We start from the raw sequence: 19,945 nt of genomic DNA on the forward strand, positions 1-19,945 counted from the left end.
AGGGCGGGTGCTGCTACCAAGAAGGCCCTCTGCCTGGTTCCCTGTAACCTCACTTCTCGCAATGAGGGAACCGCCAGAAGGCCCTCAGCGCTGGATCTCAGTGTCCGGGCTGAACGGTGGGGGTAGAAACGCTCCTTCAGGTATACAGGACCAAGACCGTAGACTCTATCCCAGATCTGTCTCTTCTGGATTATAAACCGACTTTAATTTTCCCAGAGATGAGGAGCAGCCATTACTTCTTTATTCAAAAATCTTGTGTATAACCACATTTTTGTACTCCACCCCCACCACCCGCTTTGTGCAACATCTTGTCCCGTGAAGAGTTCTAGGCAACTCAAAAACCTGCCACATTTAGGTTGGCCCCAATAAAGGGGATGGGCCCAACAAGTCTCTCCCCTCCACTTTATGAAGAAATATAATCTAGCAGATCCCTTTCCAAAAGAGGCTACATACAAGACATTTGCATACAAGACATTTTCCTGACGGGCATATGGAGCCTAACTGGGAGGGTGGGGGGGGGGAGAGTCAAAGGAGCCAGAGAAGAAATTTGCACACCTGGTAGTGGGGGAGAAGCAAAAGACAGGAGCCTTGAAGGAAGATTTGGCAGCTTGGCACCTTTATTTTTAGTTTTTTAAAATTATTTAAAAAGCATAATTAGAAAGTTTCAATATACAGAAATAGTCCTAGCAAACCAGTTAGACATTCCACCGCTTGACATCAGCACCGCTAAAAACGCAGCTCTCCCCACCCCCCCCACTCCCCTTTTAATACTCCACAGGCACCACCCACTAGCACTGTCCACCAAGTAAATCTACCACCGTGAAGCCTCCTTTAACGACCGGAGCTTACGCAGCAGCGCTGAGCAAAGACAAGAACCGGGAGAGGTGCTGCTAACGGCATCCTTGGGAAAAGCACCCTATGCTTCAACATCAGAAACCGGGACTGCTGCATTGGCAAAGCTCACACCCACGCCCCCCCCCTTCACAAAAGACCACTGCAATATGAGAACATCCCCCCCTCCCTCTCACACAATGAGGATCCACCGTTGCTTCAGTCCGTGAGTTCCAAACCAAGACACCACCACGTTCCATCATTTTCTACGGGCCTCTTAACGCTAGCCATTCCTTCCCAATTGGTTTGCTCAGCTCACATTCTCAATTCTGGAATTAGTGAGAAGTTAACTTACAAGAGACGCACAGAGAAGACAGCTGTGGAAGGTGGGCAGCTGGGATGGATGTTGTCTTTGAGAACAATTTCACTGGCCGAAACCAGTCACATTCACCGCTTGCATGGGAAAAGCCTGAAGAGTCAGACTACTTGCAATGCGATTGCACGAGGGCTTTGTACAACCATAATTGTTGGTTTCCGTTATTCAAGGCAAGCAAAATTATAAGGGTTTTCAACTTAGCCCTTCTTGCATAATTCAAAGTCCAAAGGGTCAGTGATGCTGGAGAGCCTCTTATCAATTTCATATTCAGGGGGAGGAAGGAATCATTTTGGTTGAAAACCACGTGCTCTCCTATAGCCCGGGCCATCTTAATATGCTAGGTGAGCTCATTTTTAAACAACGAGGAGGCAATCCTCTGGTTATTTCCCTCCTAAAGCCCACCATAGCTATTAAAAAAGAACATGGGGGAAAAAAACCTTTTGCTTTCAGCATAACCAGATCAGAAATCCAGTCAAAACTGCACAAACCACAGCAAGAAGCCCCATCCAATACCTAAGAGACCACCTCTGGTCTGATAAAGGACACAGAAAATAGCCTGTTGACACCTGTTAGGTGCAAGCACCATTTGGAAGAGCCAGATGCCCCTTCAGCTCTTAATTTGTGGGAGAAGGGAACAAAGCAAGAGCCACCGAGAATGCTGGCAGCCAGAAATGCACATCCTGTAACTGTGTACAGAATGATGAGTGCAGGAGTGGGGAATAGTTTCTGACAGATTAACACTTTGGTAGCTCTTAAGGATGTTACAGAAGAGAGATTCCACCAGGGTGGGGATAATACTAGATTTAAGTCTCACATCTAATTGCCGAAGATTTCATTTTAACTGGCCAGAGGAGTTAAATTGGGGTGGGGGTAGCCTCTCTCACCCCGCCAGGGAGCGTGGAGAAGAAAGAGAGCACAGCTATTCCAAGAAGTGACAAAGCTCCAGCAACATTGGCTATTTTGGAGTCTGGGGAAAAAGGAATCTCAGAAGGTTTCCCACACAGCCTGAAAAAGTAGCTAAGGCCTCCATCCTAGCCTGAAGGTTAACAAAGGCTGAAGAGGAATGAATGGCAACAAGGGGCGGCTCCACTTAATGACATTGTACTGTACTCTCTGGAGGGAGAGAGAGAAAAATATGAACTCTGAAGAAGTCATGATTGGTCAATAATTAAGAAGGCAGAAGCGACAACGAGGGAGGCGCAGCTGGTTAAAGCAAAATATACATTATGTACAAAACTCTTGAGATCAAAAGTCCACTTGGTAGGCAAAGTCATTTTTGTCTACAAGATGTTCTTGGGGGGGGGGGGGAATAAGGTAGGAAGGAGAGGGGGCGGAATCACCTCCATCCAATACCTCCTTGGCACTATTGTGGTAAGGTGCCTCCTGACCAAAAAAAAAAAAACGTGGAGAGAACTCATTTAAATAACGGCACAAACTGAGGGGTGTGCGGGGGGGCTGGGAAGAGTCCTCCCGTGGCCTAGCCCAGTGGAATTGCCGCCTGCATCTGGCTGGAAGGGCTGAGCTGTCTGAGGGCGCAGTCTCTGCCGCAGGAGAAAAGGGCATTAGCAGCACCGGTTCTTCTTCCGTTTACTGTTCTTCGTTAGCTTCACCACATCGTTCTGTTGCTGCTGCTGCTGCTTTGCTAGGTTGTCTTTTTTGGCTCGCAAAACCAACTCTGTGATACAGTTGAACATCTGAAAAAGAAAAATGCAAGATGGGAGCGGAGCACTCTGAACAACAATAAGCAACACATTGGAAAGCAGACCAGCAGCAGTCTCTGGCCACACCAGAAGTGGCCAGTTCTAGAATCAGGGGCACCAAAGACATTATGTTAGCTGGCCACTAACTAGAGTTAAGAGCTTGGATAATGGGATCACATGTTCCGTCCCCCTCCCCGCTCTCACCCCTGTTGTTCAGCATAGCAGCTGAACAATGTTGTCCTTGCTTAACACAAACTGAGGGGTGCTATTGAACAAGCTTTAAGAACAGGGATGCAGAAGCTCCAGGTGTTGACAGATTCCCATCAGCCCCAGCACCAGGGCCAATGTTCAAGGGAGACAAGGGGAGGTGTAGTCCAACACCACAGGTTCCCTATCCCTGCTTTAAAAGAGTTGTGAGGGACAAGTGACGTGGTTCTGGATAAAAGCCTTAAGGATACTAAATGGGGAGGGGACCAAAATAAGTGGCAAGTTTTGAACCACAACTCCCATCAGTCCTCATGTTAAGGAAAGGAAATATGTGGCCTTTCACATGCTGTAGGGCTGCAACTCCCATCCCCATGACCATCGCCCCCGCTGGTTATGCCAAAGGACTCTCTTCGCCAGCCTCCAGAAGCAAGTCTATTGCTTTCTACTTCCTACACATCGGGCACTCTGCAGAGAGAGGGATGGTTTCTTCACAACCATGTCAATGCCTTCTTTGGTATGTAGCCTAGAACAGGCAATGGATCAGCAATGCGTTCCTCAGAAGCAACATGTCCCCTGAGGGATTAAAAGTAGGGCCCCCCATCTTTTCCTTGGTTATCACTTACCTCTTCCACATTAATGTTCTCTTTGGCGCTGGTCTCAAACAGCTGGATCCCCATTTGCCCAGCAAATTTATAGGCGTCTTCCGTCTCCACCACTTTCCGTTCTGGGTCATCATTCTTATTACCAACTGCAAGTACCAATAAGTCATATTTAGCATTTATACAGCTCTTCAAGGTGATCAAACCCTTCATATTCTCAGTAATTCGGACAACAGCCTTATGAGGTAGAGCCATATGATGATGACCACATTGCAGGTTGGGGTGGGGGATAGACAGAGGCCAAGAGACAGAACCTTGCTTGCGTAAGACCACCTGAAAAGCTCATGGCTGAAGTGCGACATCAACTGAGAAATTTAATCTGGTTCATAGCTCAATCTGCCACTAGGATTCATTAGCTACCATGGGGAAAGTGCAGTCCTATGAATCAGTCATCAGCTGGCCACAGTAACATGACTCAAAGGCTGCTCAAACCAGGTAGCTTACCTAATATCCGGCACACATCGTCACAATTCTGGTTTATTTCATGCAACCACCGCTTGACGTTCACGAAGGACTCAGCACTTGTGACATCATAAACCACAATAACTCCGTGTGTCCCTCTGTAGTACCTGAGGAGAGAAAGAGATGTATTAAGGCATGTGTCTGTGACACTTTGAGATGTTTCACATGCTTACTTATCGGGGGGGGGCGGCGAGGGGAGAGAAACACCAGTACTGTATACCTGAAGCAAGCAAGATGGCTGTGAAGGGCTTGGGGCTGCCCTTAACTGCTTGGACTGGGCAAATAGAAATTGTGATAGAAACAGAAGGGCAAAAACTGGAGCGTTTGAAGTGGGGAGGGGGGAACCACACAAACAGAGAATGATAGGCTGCCTGGGCTTCAGCACTGTGGGGGAAGCACATGATGCAGGAAGTGGAAGCAAGATTCTGTGGGATGCAGTGTTGGCAGAGATGGTTCAGAATCTCAGATTACCATGGAGAAGACTCTGTGAGCCATGGACAACTGCTGTCACCATGAGCTTGAAATGGATTAGAAATTCAGGAAAGAGAGATGAACACAAGAGGAAGATGTTACAGAAGGAACGATGTTGGCTGGACCAGTAATGTTACCGGCCAGCAAGCCATACTTGGGTAGGAAGTTTCCGAGCATGATAGGAATCCAACAGCACTGAGACATGCAAGGCCCATGGAAAGATTTGGTGGACAGCTTTTTTGGTGGAATGATTGTGACATTCACAGCTGCTATTTTGTGGGGAAGGGACCACATTAAGGCTTGGCACACAGAAGGTCCCAGGTGCAAACCCCAACATGTCCGGGTGGGAAAAAATTCTCTGCATGTCAGTCAGTGTAGAACTGGATGGAGAAACCTTTAGCCCTCCAGATACTGCTGAACTATCAGCCCCAGCATGGCCAATAGTCAGGGCTGACAGGAACTGCAACCCAACAACATTCGCAGGGTCAAAGGTTCCCTACCCTGGAGGAAGACAATCCACTACCAGATAAACTAGTAGTCTCAACTGGTGTGTAAGTCAACTTGATGTGCTAAAAGGTGGGTTGTAAGCACCTTTGGGCAGGGACCTGTTTATTTGCTGCCATGAACATTAGATGGTGTAGTATAAGCAAGAGCAACTTGTAGGCAGCCTTACTACCAAGCAAATGGCACAATGGCGGACAAGAGTAGGAATAGAAGTCGGCTTTTACATGTTAATAAGCTTATTGTGCATTAAACAGCATCTGGATTGGTCACCTGAAGTCACCCTGCACACTCCCTTGGTTCCATTTCAGTAGAATTTACCAGATACAGTTTTAAGAACATCAACTGGACCACACAACTATGTTTCTTTGTTGTAACAAATAGAATAACAAAACACAGAACTACACAATTGTAAATCAGCAAGTGTATTGCACATGCTGGTTCAAACCTACTGTGCGGCCTGCAGCATTTAAGCCTTCAGCCCCTCTTCAGGGTGCAACACGCAGAGATGCATGAGTGCACACAAATCCTGGAACAATACCAACTAAATGCTGCAACCTGAACTCTGCTCATGTGCATTATTTTGGCTGAGCTTGCATGCCACTGGGAGGGGCCAAGTGACGTACAGAGCCCTGAAGCCCCACCCTCTGATCATGCAATGTCTCGTTCGGCATTTCCTCTGGTTTCTGAGATTTCCCCTTGCTCAACCCGGTTTTTATGCAGAAAGCTGAGATTCTGAGGAAACTGAATACCACATTGGATGGCTTCCCTGTGCAATTCTGGGGAACCTGAGTGCACACACCCAGTCCTGGGCGTCACCCTTTATTTACCAAGTGGATTAGGGGCAAAGGCATTCAGCAACTTTTCTTGTTTGCACCCAAAATCTTCTTCTGGGTATTCCACACAGGGTACTGATTCAATTCCAAGAGAGCCCCAAGTCCAAGTCACAATGTGGTGTGTTTGCACGCACGCACGCACGCACGCACACACACACACACACACACACACACACACACACAATCACACGCAGGAAGAGCTCTGCTGACACAGCACCAGTGAGACATGCTGCAGCTGACCCACACTGCCCATTTATCAGATATTCGGCAGTGTCTGGCTGTTTTACCCCCAACACATTTTCCTGTATGAATCTGGCCCACTCAGCACAACCCTCAGAAGATATGCCTCAGGGCCTGAAGGAAGTCAGGGGCCAGTTCAAGCAGCATGCTCAAAGCTTGGCGTTCGTACTACTTCCTGCAGCGATAAGGAAATGCAAGACAGCAGTTTCCAAACAGGCTTTCATGTAAATTGGGGAGACCCCCACTGCACCTCAAGGTATAACGTCTAGTTAAGACTCGCCTTCGTCTCATTTCTAAAATATTTGTATTTGAACAATAATCTATTTCCCCTGCAGATATCTTTTATGTAACATGAATTTTATCTGCAAAGCTCATTTTATAATTTAAGTAACATGCCAACATTAACCTCTTCCTCTGCCCCGAAAAAACAGCAGACATGGAATCAGCTTAATAAAGCAAAGCTGATTTCCTGCCCTGATTTGCTCCTGTTCTGTGAACAAGCATGCCTCCTGTGTTCTGGGCAGTGCAAAGCCCTTCAGCCAATATTTTTTAAAGCATCCACTGGTTGAAGAAAAGCCATCATCTTGTATACACACTACGCATTAAAGGCTTATCAACACTGCAACCTTATATTGGTTTAATGCCACTAACTGCCATGGCTTACCTCAAAGAATCCTGGGACCTGCAGTTTGCAAAAGGTGCTGGGGATTTTCTGTCAGTGATCCTTATCTGCCTTACACACTTCCCAGGATTCCTTGGGGGGAGGGTAACCCTAACCCTAACCCTTCCTTGCTCTCTAGTAAACAACCCACTTGAGACAACAGGCAACAGGGTTTTAAAGACTAAAAGCTGGCAGGCAAATAATCCCCATTCAAAATACACACAGAATCTGGACTCGAGTCATCCAAATTACTTCTGTAGGGCACTTCCTCTTTTGAAGCATACGCCTATTTGCAGCTAGCCGCACATTTCTTTTTGTGAGTAAGTCCTGCCAGAATGGTATGACAACATCTTCAAGAACAGAACAAGGATTTTTTCCCCTCATTTTCCTACCAGTGCAAAAAGGAACTGGGACCAACAGAAAGGCAACCCTCCTACCAAGCTGGGATTCCAGCCTATACTCTTAACATTAGATCATGTTGGGAGGGGTAAGGAACTGGCAACTCTCCAGATGATGTTGAACTCCAAACGCCCATCAGCCCCACCCAGCAGGACCAATGGCCAAAGATGATGGGAGTTGGAGTCCAAAGAATCTGGAGGGCATCACATTGACTACCCTTGGTCTAACCACCACACTGCACAGCAACATCTCACAGGCCACAGGTTAGTCACCTCTGGAGTAGAATCACAGAATCCACATACCCTTATAATATACCTTTCTGTGGATCTGAACTGTCAAATGCTTTGGAAGACAATCTTGGCAGAAAAGCTAGGTAGTAGTAGCAATAAAAATAAACATTACTATTATTGTTGCTATTAAATAGTACTGTGTGTTTATTAGGTGGCAAGTTCTCCTATACTTCCTCTGATATTGTGGAAAGGCACCTTAGCTTATTTAAAGGCAAACTTATTTAAGCAACTACGTAATCATTAAAAGACAGGATGAAATCAAGTCCTTGGGTCAATTGACAATCCCACTGAAATAAACTCACGTAGACGTGATGGTCCGGAAGCGCTCCTGTCCAGCAGTATCCCAGATCTGCAGCTTGACCTTTTCTCCATTAATCTCAACTGTTCGGATTTTGAAGTCTACTCCAATTGTGGTGATGTAGCTGCCTGTTGAGGGAAGCAGCACAAACAAGAAGCAGTCAAGCTAATAAGCTCAGCTGTGCATACAGAACTTCAACGGCCAACAAAAGGGAGGGCCCTGTTTTCTCACCAGAAAACTTTAAGCTTCAAACCCTGAACAATGAAAATAAAACTTTATATTTTGTTCAGAAATAAAGACTGCAAACCCAAGAGCATTTCACAGGGAGAAGAAAATTGTGTTGAGCTCATGCTCATGCTATTTTGAATGGAAACCTTCTCCCTAAAAGACTTTAAATCTTGACATTCAGGACTTTTACATATATATGTTTGAAATGTGTTGCAAGTCGCTTGGAGACCTTCAAGTAACAAGCAGTTACAAGTCAAAATATTTATTATTATTATTAGTTCTGTATGTATGGGCAAATGAGGGGGGGTCCTTGCCCCACATGACCTGTTATACCCAGGATCTAGGGCAGCCATCCCCAAACTGCGGCCCTCCAGATGTTTTGGGCTACAACTCCCATGATCCCTAGCTAACAGGACCAGTGGGCGGGGAAGATGGGAATTGTAGTCCAAAACATCTGGAGGGCGAAAGTTTGGGGGTGCCTGATCTAGGGTGATGAGCAAGGGTGACTTGCCACAGGCTTCCCTGCCTTCAAGCCCCTTCTCTTCTCCTTGAATGTGAATAGAAGCATACTGGAGCTACTTGGATGGAAAGCTCCTCTAGAGTTGTTCTGGGCCCAGCTTACCTGAAAAAGTGTTGTCTGCAAAACGTAACAGCAAACTGCTCTTGCCAACACCTGAAAGAGAAAAGAAGGAATGCTCAAGGGTGCAAACTGAACCAGAGTAGCATATTTTATGTGTTATTTCAACCACTTTAGAACACAAAGCATGTAATACTCTTTTTGTTGGCTACATCTAGCAACAGTACCTTCACATATCTGGGACTCTTAGGTGTCCTCAAATCTGCTTACTAGAGGCAAGTGCTTTGGGTTTTCTGGTGAGCAGGTAACACAGATCATCACACCCAGGAGCTCTTATTTGGCTACAGTTTGAAGATTAAGAAACAGGAGTCCTTCTTAAGAAGCAGGAGAGATTATACCAATCCCCTACCTCCTACAAGCCCCCAACACAAATGAGCAGACCTCATCTCCAACTTCAGTCCTCTGCAGGTGCCAGATAGGGGAGGAAACAGGGTGGTGTCTATGAATAATGGTTGGCTAAAAAGCCATGGGAAGGGGCCACTAGGATATCATTATATGAGCTGGTTCTTAATGACATTATATGTTGCCAACAAACAAGAAAAAAGTGAAGAACTCAGGACAGAGGCTCAATGAATGATTCATTGTAACTCTTGTAATTAAAGTTTTGTTATATATACTATTTTCTAATCATAAGCTACCTTGGCAAGACTGGAGTCTTGAAGAGCAATGCAAAAAAAAAACATTCTAAATGAATAAATGAACAGCATTACTAGGGGTGGGAAGGGACAGGAAGAATAGCTGCTATAGTTCATGCAGGAACCACAAACGAGTCCTCATATCATGGAAATCTCTCCATGTTACCTTTTCTGGTTCAGAAGGTTTACCCCTTACTGGATCGATTGCAAAGGATAAACAAGATAAGAAGTGTATAGTTTCTGTGGACTAGGACAAGCAGCACACTATGTACATTATATAAGCATGTGTTCCTAAGGCCTACAAACCATTTTTTTTCAAGAGAACTAGTAACATTAATATTGGGATTAAATGGTACACATTTTGTTTTTACCTAATTGGGATTAAATGGAATTTCTGATACTGGATTACATTCAGCCAGATGATGACCAATCACTGAATGCTACCTAGCCACTGTACCTGTAATGGCTTGGGAAGCCAGTCATACCACCCTTTGCACAAGCCACGGGGGCGGGGGAAGTTTACAATAAAATCAAATAAGACAATAGTACATAAAATCCATAAACAACACAATCCTTCAAACCACCACCATTCATAACAAATCACTAAACAACAATTACTAATAGTGGCAACAACTACAGTAATTCATTTGTCTCATTGGGTCCCCAAATGGTCTGCTAAAAAACATATGTCTTAACCAACTGGCAAAGAATGGGGGCCAGATGCACCTCATCATGGAGGGAATCTCACATGCAAGGAGCCACCCCGGAAAAGCCCCTGCAAGCACTGAAGTGAAGCCTCCTGCTTTTCTGTCATCTTTCAATTTTTTGAGGGAGCGCAGAAGCCTGGAAAAAATGAACATGGGCATATGAAGCTACCTTATGCTGTCAGACCATTAGTTGACCTAGCCCAGAATGGTTTATTCCAGGCATCCCCAAACTCTGCCCTCCAGCTGTTTTGGGACTACAACTCCCATCATCAATAGCTAGCAGGACCAGTGGTCAGGGATGATGGGAATTGTAGTCCCGAAACAGCTGAAGGGCAGAGTTTGGGGGTGCCTGTCCTAACGTTCCTTTTCAACCAGGACTTTGCCCTTTTAAAATTTGAGGTTTTTGGGGGTGGGTGGGTTATTGGGTTGTTTTTATTTTTATTATGTATTTTGTGGTTTTGTATTTTGATTTTATTCTGTGAACCACCCTGAGACCTCCAGGTATAGGGAGGTATATAAATTCAAATAATAATAATAATAATAATAATAATAATAATAATAATAATAATAGCTGGCAGCGGCTTTCAGAGGTATGTTGTCATCACCCACTGTCTGATCCTTTTGTAACTGGAAATGCCAGATGCTATTATACTAGCGTTCCAGTGCTTGGGCAGGGCAATACAGGCAACTGTCTTACTACAGTGTTGCATGGGCTCCGTGCTAAGCTACCATTTGGTAACTGGTCATCTAGATGCACCAGTTTTTAAGACATCTTAGAGCAGAAAATGGATCAAGAGTGGCTAAACTGTAAACTGCATAAAGATCTCCCACAGCAGAGCCAAGGGAGCAGATGGAAAACTTGCACAAATTAGTGCCACTTCATACATTATGCATTCCCTACACAGGCAGCATTTTCATGTATGAATTAAACAGCGTGAAGCATTTTACACAGCACATATCAAGCATTCAAAACCTTTCACGTACATTATCTCAGTAATTCCAACAACAATCCGAGGAGGTAGGCTAGTATCATCCGTATACTGCAGATGAGGAGTGGGCTGAAATAGTATAATCTTGCCTCTAGCCACCTAGTGAGTTTGTGGTTGAGGTGAGATTGCAAAGGAGCATTTCCTGGCCCATACACAGCTACTATTGCCAATATTAAATCCTCAAAATGTTTTCTAGAGGCATTTATAAACTGTATGCAAAAGAAGAAGAAAAGGGAGGCAGGCTCTGCCCTTGGGTTTACAGTCTAAGTAAGACTAGACACAAAAGGAACGGGGAAATGTAAAACAGCTCTTACAAATGTTAGCTCTGGGAACAGAGAATTGCTTTTAATTAACCAACACTGGAGGCCTCTAAGCTCTCATAGGATGGCCTACAAATCTAAACACCTACATTTCACAGCTGCCTCCTTCCCCATCACATCAACCAGGCACCACATATTCACAATGCAAACTGTACGCCAAGGGCAATCATTACAGAGAGGATTCTCAGAGACTGCTCCATTTTTATAGAATGTCCTTTCTCTGAAGGACCACCAAAAGTTCTAGCCTGAAAATAGTTCAGAGGCAGAGCAAGGCCTTCTTGGTTTTTAAACTAGTTGTGGTTGAAGGGCTGCTTGCTTGGGAAGCCGGTGCTCAAATCCACATTCAGTTTTGAAACTCACAGAGGAAATAATTCCCTTTCCACCTAACCTGCTCAGTTCAATTATTGTGAGGCCACTACTCTAAGCTCTTTGGGAGGAAGGACAGGAAACAATTGATATTAAGCCAAATTACATGTAACATCGCTCCCAGGACTTGGGCCTTGTCACCTGTGCTCTTCCTTGTCCTCCAAACTCTCCACTATTTCAGCATTTAAAATGCAATCTAGCTGGGACAGAGACCTATCCTTTCTGCAACACCACGCTCTAAGGTGTCGTGTATATGAATGGTGCTCCATGGATAGAAATGACAACACGTAGGTGATTCTAACCTTTGGGTAGATGTTTGGTGGCCATGGAGATTAGGAGGAAGCATATTTAAAATTTACTCGTTATTTTCAGTGACTCGGTCTCCTCTCATATCATCTATAATATACTTTTTAAAAAATCTGCAAAATCTTTCATTCATTTTTATTCCTCACATTCAAATCTACCCTCTTCCTCCAAGGAGCTCAGGGCATAATAAATAACAGTCTCCCCTGCTCCTATTTTATTCTCACCACAGGCCTTGAAAGTATGCTGAGGGTTAAGAGCACAACTGGCTCAAGCTATGCAGTAGACTTCTCACCAGTGGCAAGTGGGGATGAACCCAGATTTCACCTGTCTTGAACTACACCCCACCAAAAAAACACATACCCTTCAAATACTTCTATTTTTCAATACCTGACCATACTACAAAGTCTCTATTTTGCCCTTTATTTTAAAATGATGCCTTTAAAACAAGGATGGGACCCCCCCCCCGCCGCCTCTTTGTCCCCACCCACAAGCCATGCCCCTCACTGACTCTGCTCCACAGCCTCCTGCCCCCTAGCGGAATTATGTATCTGAGCTGGGATAATGCCTCTTGTTGGATGGAGAGGTGTAAGTGCATCAATACATCTGACTTTTGAGAGGCCAGAATGTATCCTACTGCACAGAGGCAAGATTTACATCCGTTGCTCCACCTACTTTCACATCTGGCATGTGGCCCCCAGAAGGTTTTTCATGTGGGAATGCTGCCCTCAGGCTGAAAAAAAGGTTTTCCCCTCCTGCTTTAAAACATTAATTAAGAGGTTGTCAGGTTCCAGTTTCCATCTGGTAGGGTTCTAGAAGTAAAATCTCCAGAACATGGGGCAGGTGCATCTAGATTCTGGTGCTCTGGTACAAGACTGGACAGACACAAAATGCCAGTATGCTACTTTCCGCTCACCTCTACAATCACCTCCAGGCATTGCTATCCATATTAGCATTACTCACAAGATCCTCCTTTTATTTGATGCCTGGGCAACCAGGCCGCACTTCTTGGTCCCACCGCCAGATATACCGTAGATGCTTCTCCCATGCAGATAACCATACCAACACAAGGAGGTTTGTAAGTGGGGCCAGGGAGTGTGACTGACACGGAGGATGTGACCAGAAGCTCAGCCCCACTCCCTAGTACAGTAATCATGTGAAGCCACTTTTGAAAATGGTTACTGACTCATGGTAAACATTGTATCCTTGTTTTCACCCATGAGATGTTCGACAACATGCATAGCTTCTAAGAGAAGTGCAGCCCATCAGTTTACTCATACATGCTCCACTGTCTTACTCAGAGGAAAGGAAGCATAGGATTGAAACCTCATTTACAAATCAGGAAGCTCTTGGTTCAAAATGTATCCTCTACCACAAACACACTAGGTAACCTAAGGCAAGCTGTTTCCTCTCTTTCAGACTTGCAACTTGGAGATACCACTGAACTACCTTTCAAGGCTGTTACAAGTATTACGAGAAGACCATGCACGAGGTAACCAGAGCCTGTGTGGTGTAGTGGTCCAGGGATGGTCAACAATGTGCCCTTCAAATGTTTTGGACTACAACTCCTATCATCCTTTATCATTGGATATGCTGTCTGGGGCTGATGGGAGTTGTAGTCCAAAACATCTGGAGGATGCCACATTGGGATTAGACAGTCAAAGACAAGGGATATCAGAGCTCCAAGTCTTCATTCACCTGCTAAGTGACATAGGGCAGGTCACTTTGTCTATACTACCTCACAAGATTAATGTGAGAATAATACAGCAGACAAGAGATAAATATGCATGCCACACTGACCTCCTTGGGAAAAAGGTGTGATGTTTATTTATTTACAATACTTATATTCTGCTTTATGGGTCTGAGCAACTCTCAAAGCAATTTACAAAGGTTTCTCATAAAAATAATCAAGTCTGGTATCAGGAAAAGAAATACTGTAGTATGGTTCCCTCTAGGGTACCAAGATTATTTGAATGGCATTGCTTGCCCTCATCCTTGGGCTTCCCTGGCAGTGTCCTTCAGGCCTCTGCTTACTAGGCAGCAGAGCCCACAGAGTGGGCCTGAGCAGTTAAAGCAGCCCAAGAAGGAGGCAACTGTTTGAACTGATTCTAATATTGTACAGTACTGTATTTTTGTATTGTGGTTACCTACCCTTTGCTTAGAAACAAACAACATAAAGGAGGAATAGAATAAGCATAATAATAATACACCACTGCTTTACAAAGAAATACTCTGCTACCTCTCCTTGACATTCCAAACAAGAGCTCCAGGAAATACACACATACATAAATAGAATATTGTTTTGCAGCAGAAATATACCAGTACATTCATTTCTCTGACATGCCCCCTCCAATCTTCCACAGGCTAGCTCTTCCCAATCCAGTTTCTTTATTAATTTATTACGAACATTTATATCCAACTTTTCATCCAAGGAACTCAAGATGGAGTTTGTAGCTTCCCATCCCCCAGCAGTTTATCCTCACAACAACCTTGCAAGGTAGGTTAGGCTGAGAGGTACAGTGACTGATCCAAGGTCACTGACTGAGTCTCACTCTGACTGAACAGGGGATTTGAAACCTGACCACCTCAGGTCCTAGCCCAGCCATAGCCAACCTAGTACCCTGTGGATGTTGTTGAATTACAACTCCCATCAATCCTGGCCAACTACTGTATTCCTACTATACTAGCTCATTGTTACTTATACTGTGTTCTGTCTCAGGGATCGGAAACTTTGGCCCTCCAGATGTTTTACATCTCCCACCATTGCTGATCACTGGCCTTGCTAGATGGGGTTGATGGGAGCTATAGTCCAACAGCATTCTGAGTGCTCTAACCACTAGGAAACACTAGCCATGCTTCCTCAAAGAAACCTCTGGGGTTCCCCCCCTCCCTCCCTGCACCTTACAAACAAGACTCTTAAAGCTCCAGGGTACAGGCGCTGTGGGTTAAACCACAGAGCCTAGGGCCTGCCGATCAGAAGGTCGGCGGTTTGAATCCCCATGACGGGGTCAGCTTCTGTTGCTCCTGCCAACCTAGCAGTTCGAAATCACATCAAAGTGCAAGTAGATAAATAGGTACCGCTGCAGCGGGAAGGTAAACAGTGTTTCCGTGTGCTGCTCTGGTTCGCCAGAAGCGGCTTTGTCATGCTGGCCACATGACCCGGAAGCTGTACGCCGGCTCCCTCGGCCAATAAAGCGAGATGAGCGCCGCAACCCCAGAGTCGGTCACGAGTGGACCTAATGGTCAGGGGTCCCTTTACATTTACAGATACATACATTAATACAGCGTTTCTCAACCACTGTTCCGCGGCACACTAGTGTGCCGCGAGACGCTGGCTGGTGTGCCGCGACGTGCAGCGACGAGAAGGGCGATTTGCATTGTCACGTGCCTGGCGGCCGCCAATAACCAACACTGACCCACCGGAAAGCAATATTTCTCCTCCTCTTTCCCAAAGCTCAGTGCAAACGAGCCTGGCGGCCGCCAATACACAACACTGACCCGCCGGAAAGCAATATTTGGCAAGTGTTTCTTACAGTCATAATTATAATATAGGGCGGCACAGAGATAAATCTTTTAACTTTTTTAATGGTGGTGTGCCTCATTATTTTTTTCACGGAACAAGTGTGCCGTGGCCCAAAAAAGGTTGAGAAACACTGCATTAATAAATAGAAAATGAACAGGGGGAGGGGGTAAACAGATATTATTCTCCTCACTTCCCCCACCCCTTGGGGATCAAATCCCTACTCCTCCATGATGAAGCTCACTGGATGACCTTGGGTCAGGCACCTTCCCTCTCAGGCTAGCCTACCTCATGGGGTTGTTGTGAGGGTAAAATGGGGAGAAGTTACGCAGACACCTTGAGCTCCTTGGAGAAAAAAGGCGGTATACAAAATGCAATGCAATAAATAAACCCCCTCTCCCCCTCCCTGACTTTCCCACTCTCCCCTTTGCCCAGCTGCCCGCCCCACCGGCTTTTCCGCCTCACACATCCTCCTCCCCGCTTTTCCTCCCTTCGAGGCTCTTCCGCTCCCCTCCCTCCGCGCGGGCCGGGCCGAACTTCCTATCCTACCTCTCCCACCCCGCCCGGGCCCCGCCCCGCCCGCCGCGCCCCACCCACTCCTCTCCCCCTCCCCCACCCTGCCTCACCGCTGTCGCCGATGATGAGGAGCTTGAAGAGGTGGTCGTAGTCCCGGGCCATGGCCGGCGAGGCTGGGGGAGGGGAGGACCGCCGGGCGCCCCTGGTGCCGTCACGGGAAGACCGAGTTCTCCTCAGGTGGCGGCGGCAGTGGCAACAACAGCGGCGCCACCTCCTCACGAAGCCGACCCAGCAGCCGGAACTGACAGAAGCGGCGGCGGCGGCAAAGCAAGCGACGGCGACACCCGCCCCCTCCCCAGTCCGCCGTCTCGCTCTTCCGCACCAAGGCGCATGCGCGCCGAGCTGCCCGGGCAGCTGGAAAAACCGCCAGCTGCTCGAGCGCGGCTCGCGGCGCAGGCGCGGCTCCGCCCCCTTGGCTTGCCCTGCCGCTTCCTTTCTTCTTCCTCCCCTACCCGCTCTTCATCAGGCCTCGCTCTCATTCGCTTCCTCTGCCCTTGCTCGACATGGCTCCCGGAGCGACCATTCCCGTACATCTTTCTTGCTCGACGTATTAATGCGCGTGCGCCTGGAAGAGGAAGCGGGTGGGGGGGGGCGGGAGTCACCTATCAGTAATGTGAAGAATGCAAGGAGGGTGTTTTGGAGCTTTGCGCATGCGGACGCCTCTGTCATCTCACCTGACAGGTTTCCCTGACGGGGGAAGAGAGCGTCTTGCCAGGATCTAGTTCACCTAGGCGTAGCTTCTGGAAACTGTGTTTACTGTATAGTGTGCGGAGGGGAGAGTGCCCCTGAGGGTGTGCAGAGTGCATTCACTTCACCACTGTTGTGTATTGAGTCAAAGGATTTTATATCTGTATTATTATTGTCTGTATTTGCATTAGGATAAAGTAACTGCCTTTTGGTTCCAGAGGGTACAGCTACTATTGGTTCATTTAAGCTGCTGTATTTGGATCCTCTGTCTTATTGGTTCCCTCCAAAAGGCAGCACTGTGATTGCCTGATATTGTTCCCTCCAAAATGTATCCCTTTCTAGCTAGTTCCCTGTCCCTATAAATGTAGCCTTCCTGCCCTCACAGTCAGTCTTGTTCACTTTAATAAAGAGCTGTTACTAGAGAACTGTCTCCAGCATGCTATGTCAAGAGAGCTGAAATCACAAACCCCACGTCACAACAACCACATCAGTGAGCTGCCAGTCACTACATCCAAGGTGGGATCAACCATCATGACACTGCGCTCCTGAGAACATAAGAGTCTGCTGGATCAGGCCAATGGCTCATCAAGACCAGCATTTCTAAAACAGGTCCTGAAGCCAAAGGCTGCAATCGCTACCCACATCTTCTAAAGTGGGATCACTATGGGGGCTGGAGTCAGGCAGGGGCACTTCATACTGTGACAGCTCCTACTGACAGTGGTCACATTCACAACATACATTTAAAGCCCTATGATACCACTTTGAACAGTTATTGTTTTCCCCAAATAATCCTGGGAATTGTAGTCTGTTAAGGGTGCTGAGAGTTGTACTGTGAAGAGGGGGTGATTGATAAACCACTCTGGAAAGGGTAGCTACGGTATGGGAGTGGAATAGAGTTTTAACAACTCTCAGCACCCTTAGCAAATTGCAGTGCCCATCATGCTTTGGGGGAAGCCATGGCTGCTTAAAGTGGCATCATAGTGTTTTAAATGTATGGTGTGGGTGTGGCCAAACTTATTTTACTGCCCCTCTCCTCTACATGGAACAGTCCCCCCATTATTTTTCTTGTGTGCAGAGAACACACTCAGGTCTGCGCTTCTCCTTAGAGCCCTGCTACCAAGTTTTAGGCCTGATGACTGGCCACACAGAGGTGAAAGTGGGACTCAAGTTGCCTCCAGACTCTCACTATTTTGTGTTTGCCCAATGAAAGTGCTCTGTCACCCCAGTGCAACAAATTTGCTTAAAAAATAAAACTAAACAGCAACAGACTTTTGCATGGGGGGAAATGCACTGAAAAGTGTGGGATAAATGATAAATGAGAAAAGTGTAGGATAAATGATGAATGGGAAAACAAAGCCACAAAATAAAGAAATCAGGATGAATGCTCATTGTCATATAACCTCCCTGCAAATGAACCAAAATTAAATATTTAGTGAAGACACGACACACTCTAACCTCTGTGCAAGCTTTGTGAAATCAAATCAGGATGAGTGCTCAACAAATAAGTTTCATTTGAGCTGGAACTCTCAGTGGTTTAGCGCCAGAACCTGTTCTCAATATCAGCACGGAAGCCATAAATTTGTGGCTTTATAAATAAGAGTATTGTGGACATGTGCATAATATTTTCTCTCTCTCACTGCCCTAACCTACACAAGCTTGGGATAAGAGGGAAAGGCTGTCAGGGTGGTCTAAAAGACAGCAGGTTTCCAAGGCAGACTTGGTCCATTGTCTTTGCTTTTTGGAAGTGTTCTGAAAGCATCCTCTCTCCAATGCTCAGCTTCATTGCCTTCAACAGTTCAGTTTGTATCTGGGCAAACACGTACATCAGATGGGCTCGTGATAAAACTATGCTTAGATTAACGTGCTGTGTAAGAGAGCGTTTTTTTCAACCTTTGTGCCTTCTCACTTTAGTGATCTGTATGCCTGTGCTTTCAGCCCCTAATTCCACAAAAGGTGACACAGTTGGTCTGTTTGTAGCCATCCAAATCCCCAATGCCTGTTGTTAGCTGTTCTATTGAGATCAGTTCACCGTTTATGTAAAAAAAAAATCTTTAAACCACACTCCTCCTAAGAGAATCAGATTTCTCAATTGGATTATATTGTAATAGGAGTAGCGAAGCCAGTCAAAGAATCGTTGCACCCACCTCTTTTCTCGAAAACTGCTCAGACTTCCGCGTATGACATCACAGACGATTAACATAAGGCAACCAGAAGCCTTTGCGACGGCTCGTCAGCTTTGTAACTAAGAAAAGGGGGAACCCCACCCCCCTTATTGAATGAAAGTGTGGCTGTGGATATTTTGAGATGCAGGGTGTCTACTGATCGGCACCCCACCTTTTGCCTGGTTGACTGCTCACCATAGCCTGATTAATTGTTGCTTGCTTGGGGACCGAAGGGCCTGCCGAACGAAAGTTAGCTTTGCGCAGTGGCAGTATCGTAGCCAATGAGGTTAATCCGAGGCGCGATTATTGCTAATTGAAAACTTTTCCCAATACCCCGCCATGACGACTTGAAATATAGTCGGCAATGGCAATTTTTGACAGTCTCTACGGAGACTGATTTTCCTGGTATAAAAATAGACTAATGTGATTTTGTTCTTAACTCAAACAAACAAAAGTTTCCAGCAGTGTGTTGGAGGACAACTAAGTTTGTCATTGGTATGAGCTTTCGTGTGCGTGCACACTAAAAACATTCTTCTTCAGATGTTTTTAGCTGTTAGTCTTGATTAGAAAAAGGTGTAGTTTGGTACAATTATAAATACCGTACAATACCTTTATTCCTTTTTATTTAGTGCTGTTATCGTTTGTGTTTTGGGTTTAAAGTTGTAGCTGATTTTTGAGATAATGGGAGTTGTAGCCCAAATATTTGGAGGGCACCTGGCTGGAAAAGGCAGATGCAAAACATTTGTTCTGTGGATGTTGGCTCTGTTTTAGGATGATAGAGTTGTAGAAGGAAATACTGATAAAGTGGCATTTTCTGACTGTAAATACAGTATGTAATTCCTGCATTGCAGGGGATTGGACTAGATGACCCTCGTGTTCCCTTC

At 45.9% G+C, this 19,945-nt stretch overlaps 1 protein-coding gene and 1 non-coding gene across 3 annotated transcripts; one reads left to right on the forward strand and one right to left on the reverse strand.

The window, feature by feature from the left end:
- Window positions 1-594: 594 nt before the first annotated feature.
- RAB35 (RAB35, member RAS oncogene family) lies at window positions 595-16,564 on the reverse strand. 2 transcript variants are annotated; one of them, XM_035098741.2, is made up of 6 exons: window positions 16,263-16,560; window positions 8,782-8,832; window positions 7,936-8,059; window positions 4,218-4,342; window positions 3,738-3,862; window positions 595-2,901 (listed from the first exon to the last, which is right to left on the reverse strand). In XM_035098741.2, the coding sequence occupies exons 1-6, from the start codon at window positions 16,312-16,314 to the stop codon at window positions 2,770-2,772; spliced, it is 609 nt and encodes a 202-aa protein (XP_034954632.1). In that variant the 5' UTR covers window positions 16,315-16,560; the 3' UTR covers window positions 595-2,769. The 2 variants fall into 2 exon arrangements, with proteins under 2 accessions (XP_034954632.1, XP_034954634.1); XM_035098743.2 differs by lacking the exon at window positions 3,738-3,862 and having other exon boundaries at window positions 2,795-2,901; window positions 16,263-16,564.
- A 2,749-nt stretch (window positions 16,565-19,313) lies between these two features.
- Window positions 19,314-19,454, forward strand: LOC118076619 (U4 spliceosomal RNA). Its single transcript, XR_004691525.1, has one exon. It is a non-coding gene; the product is annotated as a U4 spliceosomal RNA (small nuclear RNA).
- Window positions 19,455-19,945: the final 491 nt, after the last annotated feature.

Source organism: Zootoca vivipara, chromosome 17 (genome assembly GCF_963506605.1).
Source record: "Zootoca vivipara chromosome 17, rZooViv1.1, whole genome shotgun sequence".
Lineage (NCBI taxonomy): Eukaryota > Metazoa > Chordata > Lepidosauria > Squamata > Lacertidae > Zootoca > Zootoca vivipara.

What these genes read in the sequence shown, in the direction of transcription:
- RAB35 (XM_035098741.2), bottom strand. Translation starts at nt 16,314, where the DNA reads ATGGCCCGGGACTACGACCACCTCTTCAAGCTCCTCATCATCGGCGAC. An exon ending in TGCAGACAACACTTTTTCAG is followed by an intron (nt 8,060 to 8,781) that starts GTAAGCTGGGCC and finishes TTCCCTCAACAG; the next exon opens with GCAGCTACATCACCACAATT. An exon ending in TTCCGGACCATCACGTCTAC is followed by an intron (nt 4,343 to 7,935) that starts GTGAGTTTATTT and finishes TTCTCTCCTCAG; the next exon opens with GTACTACAGAGGGACACACG.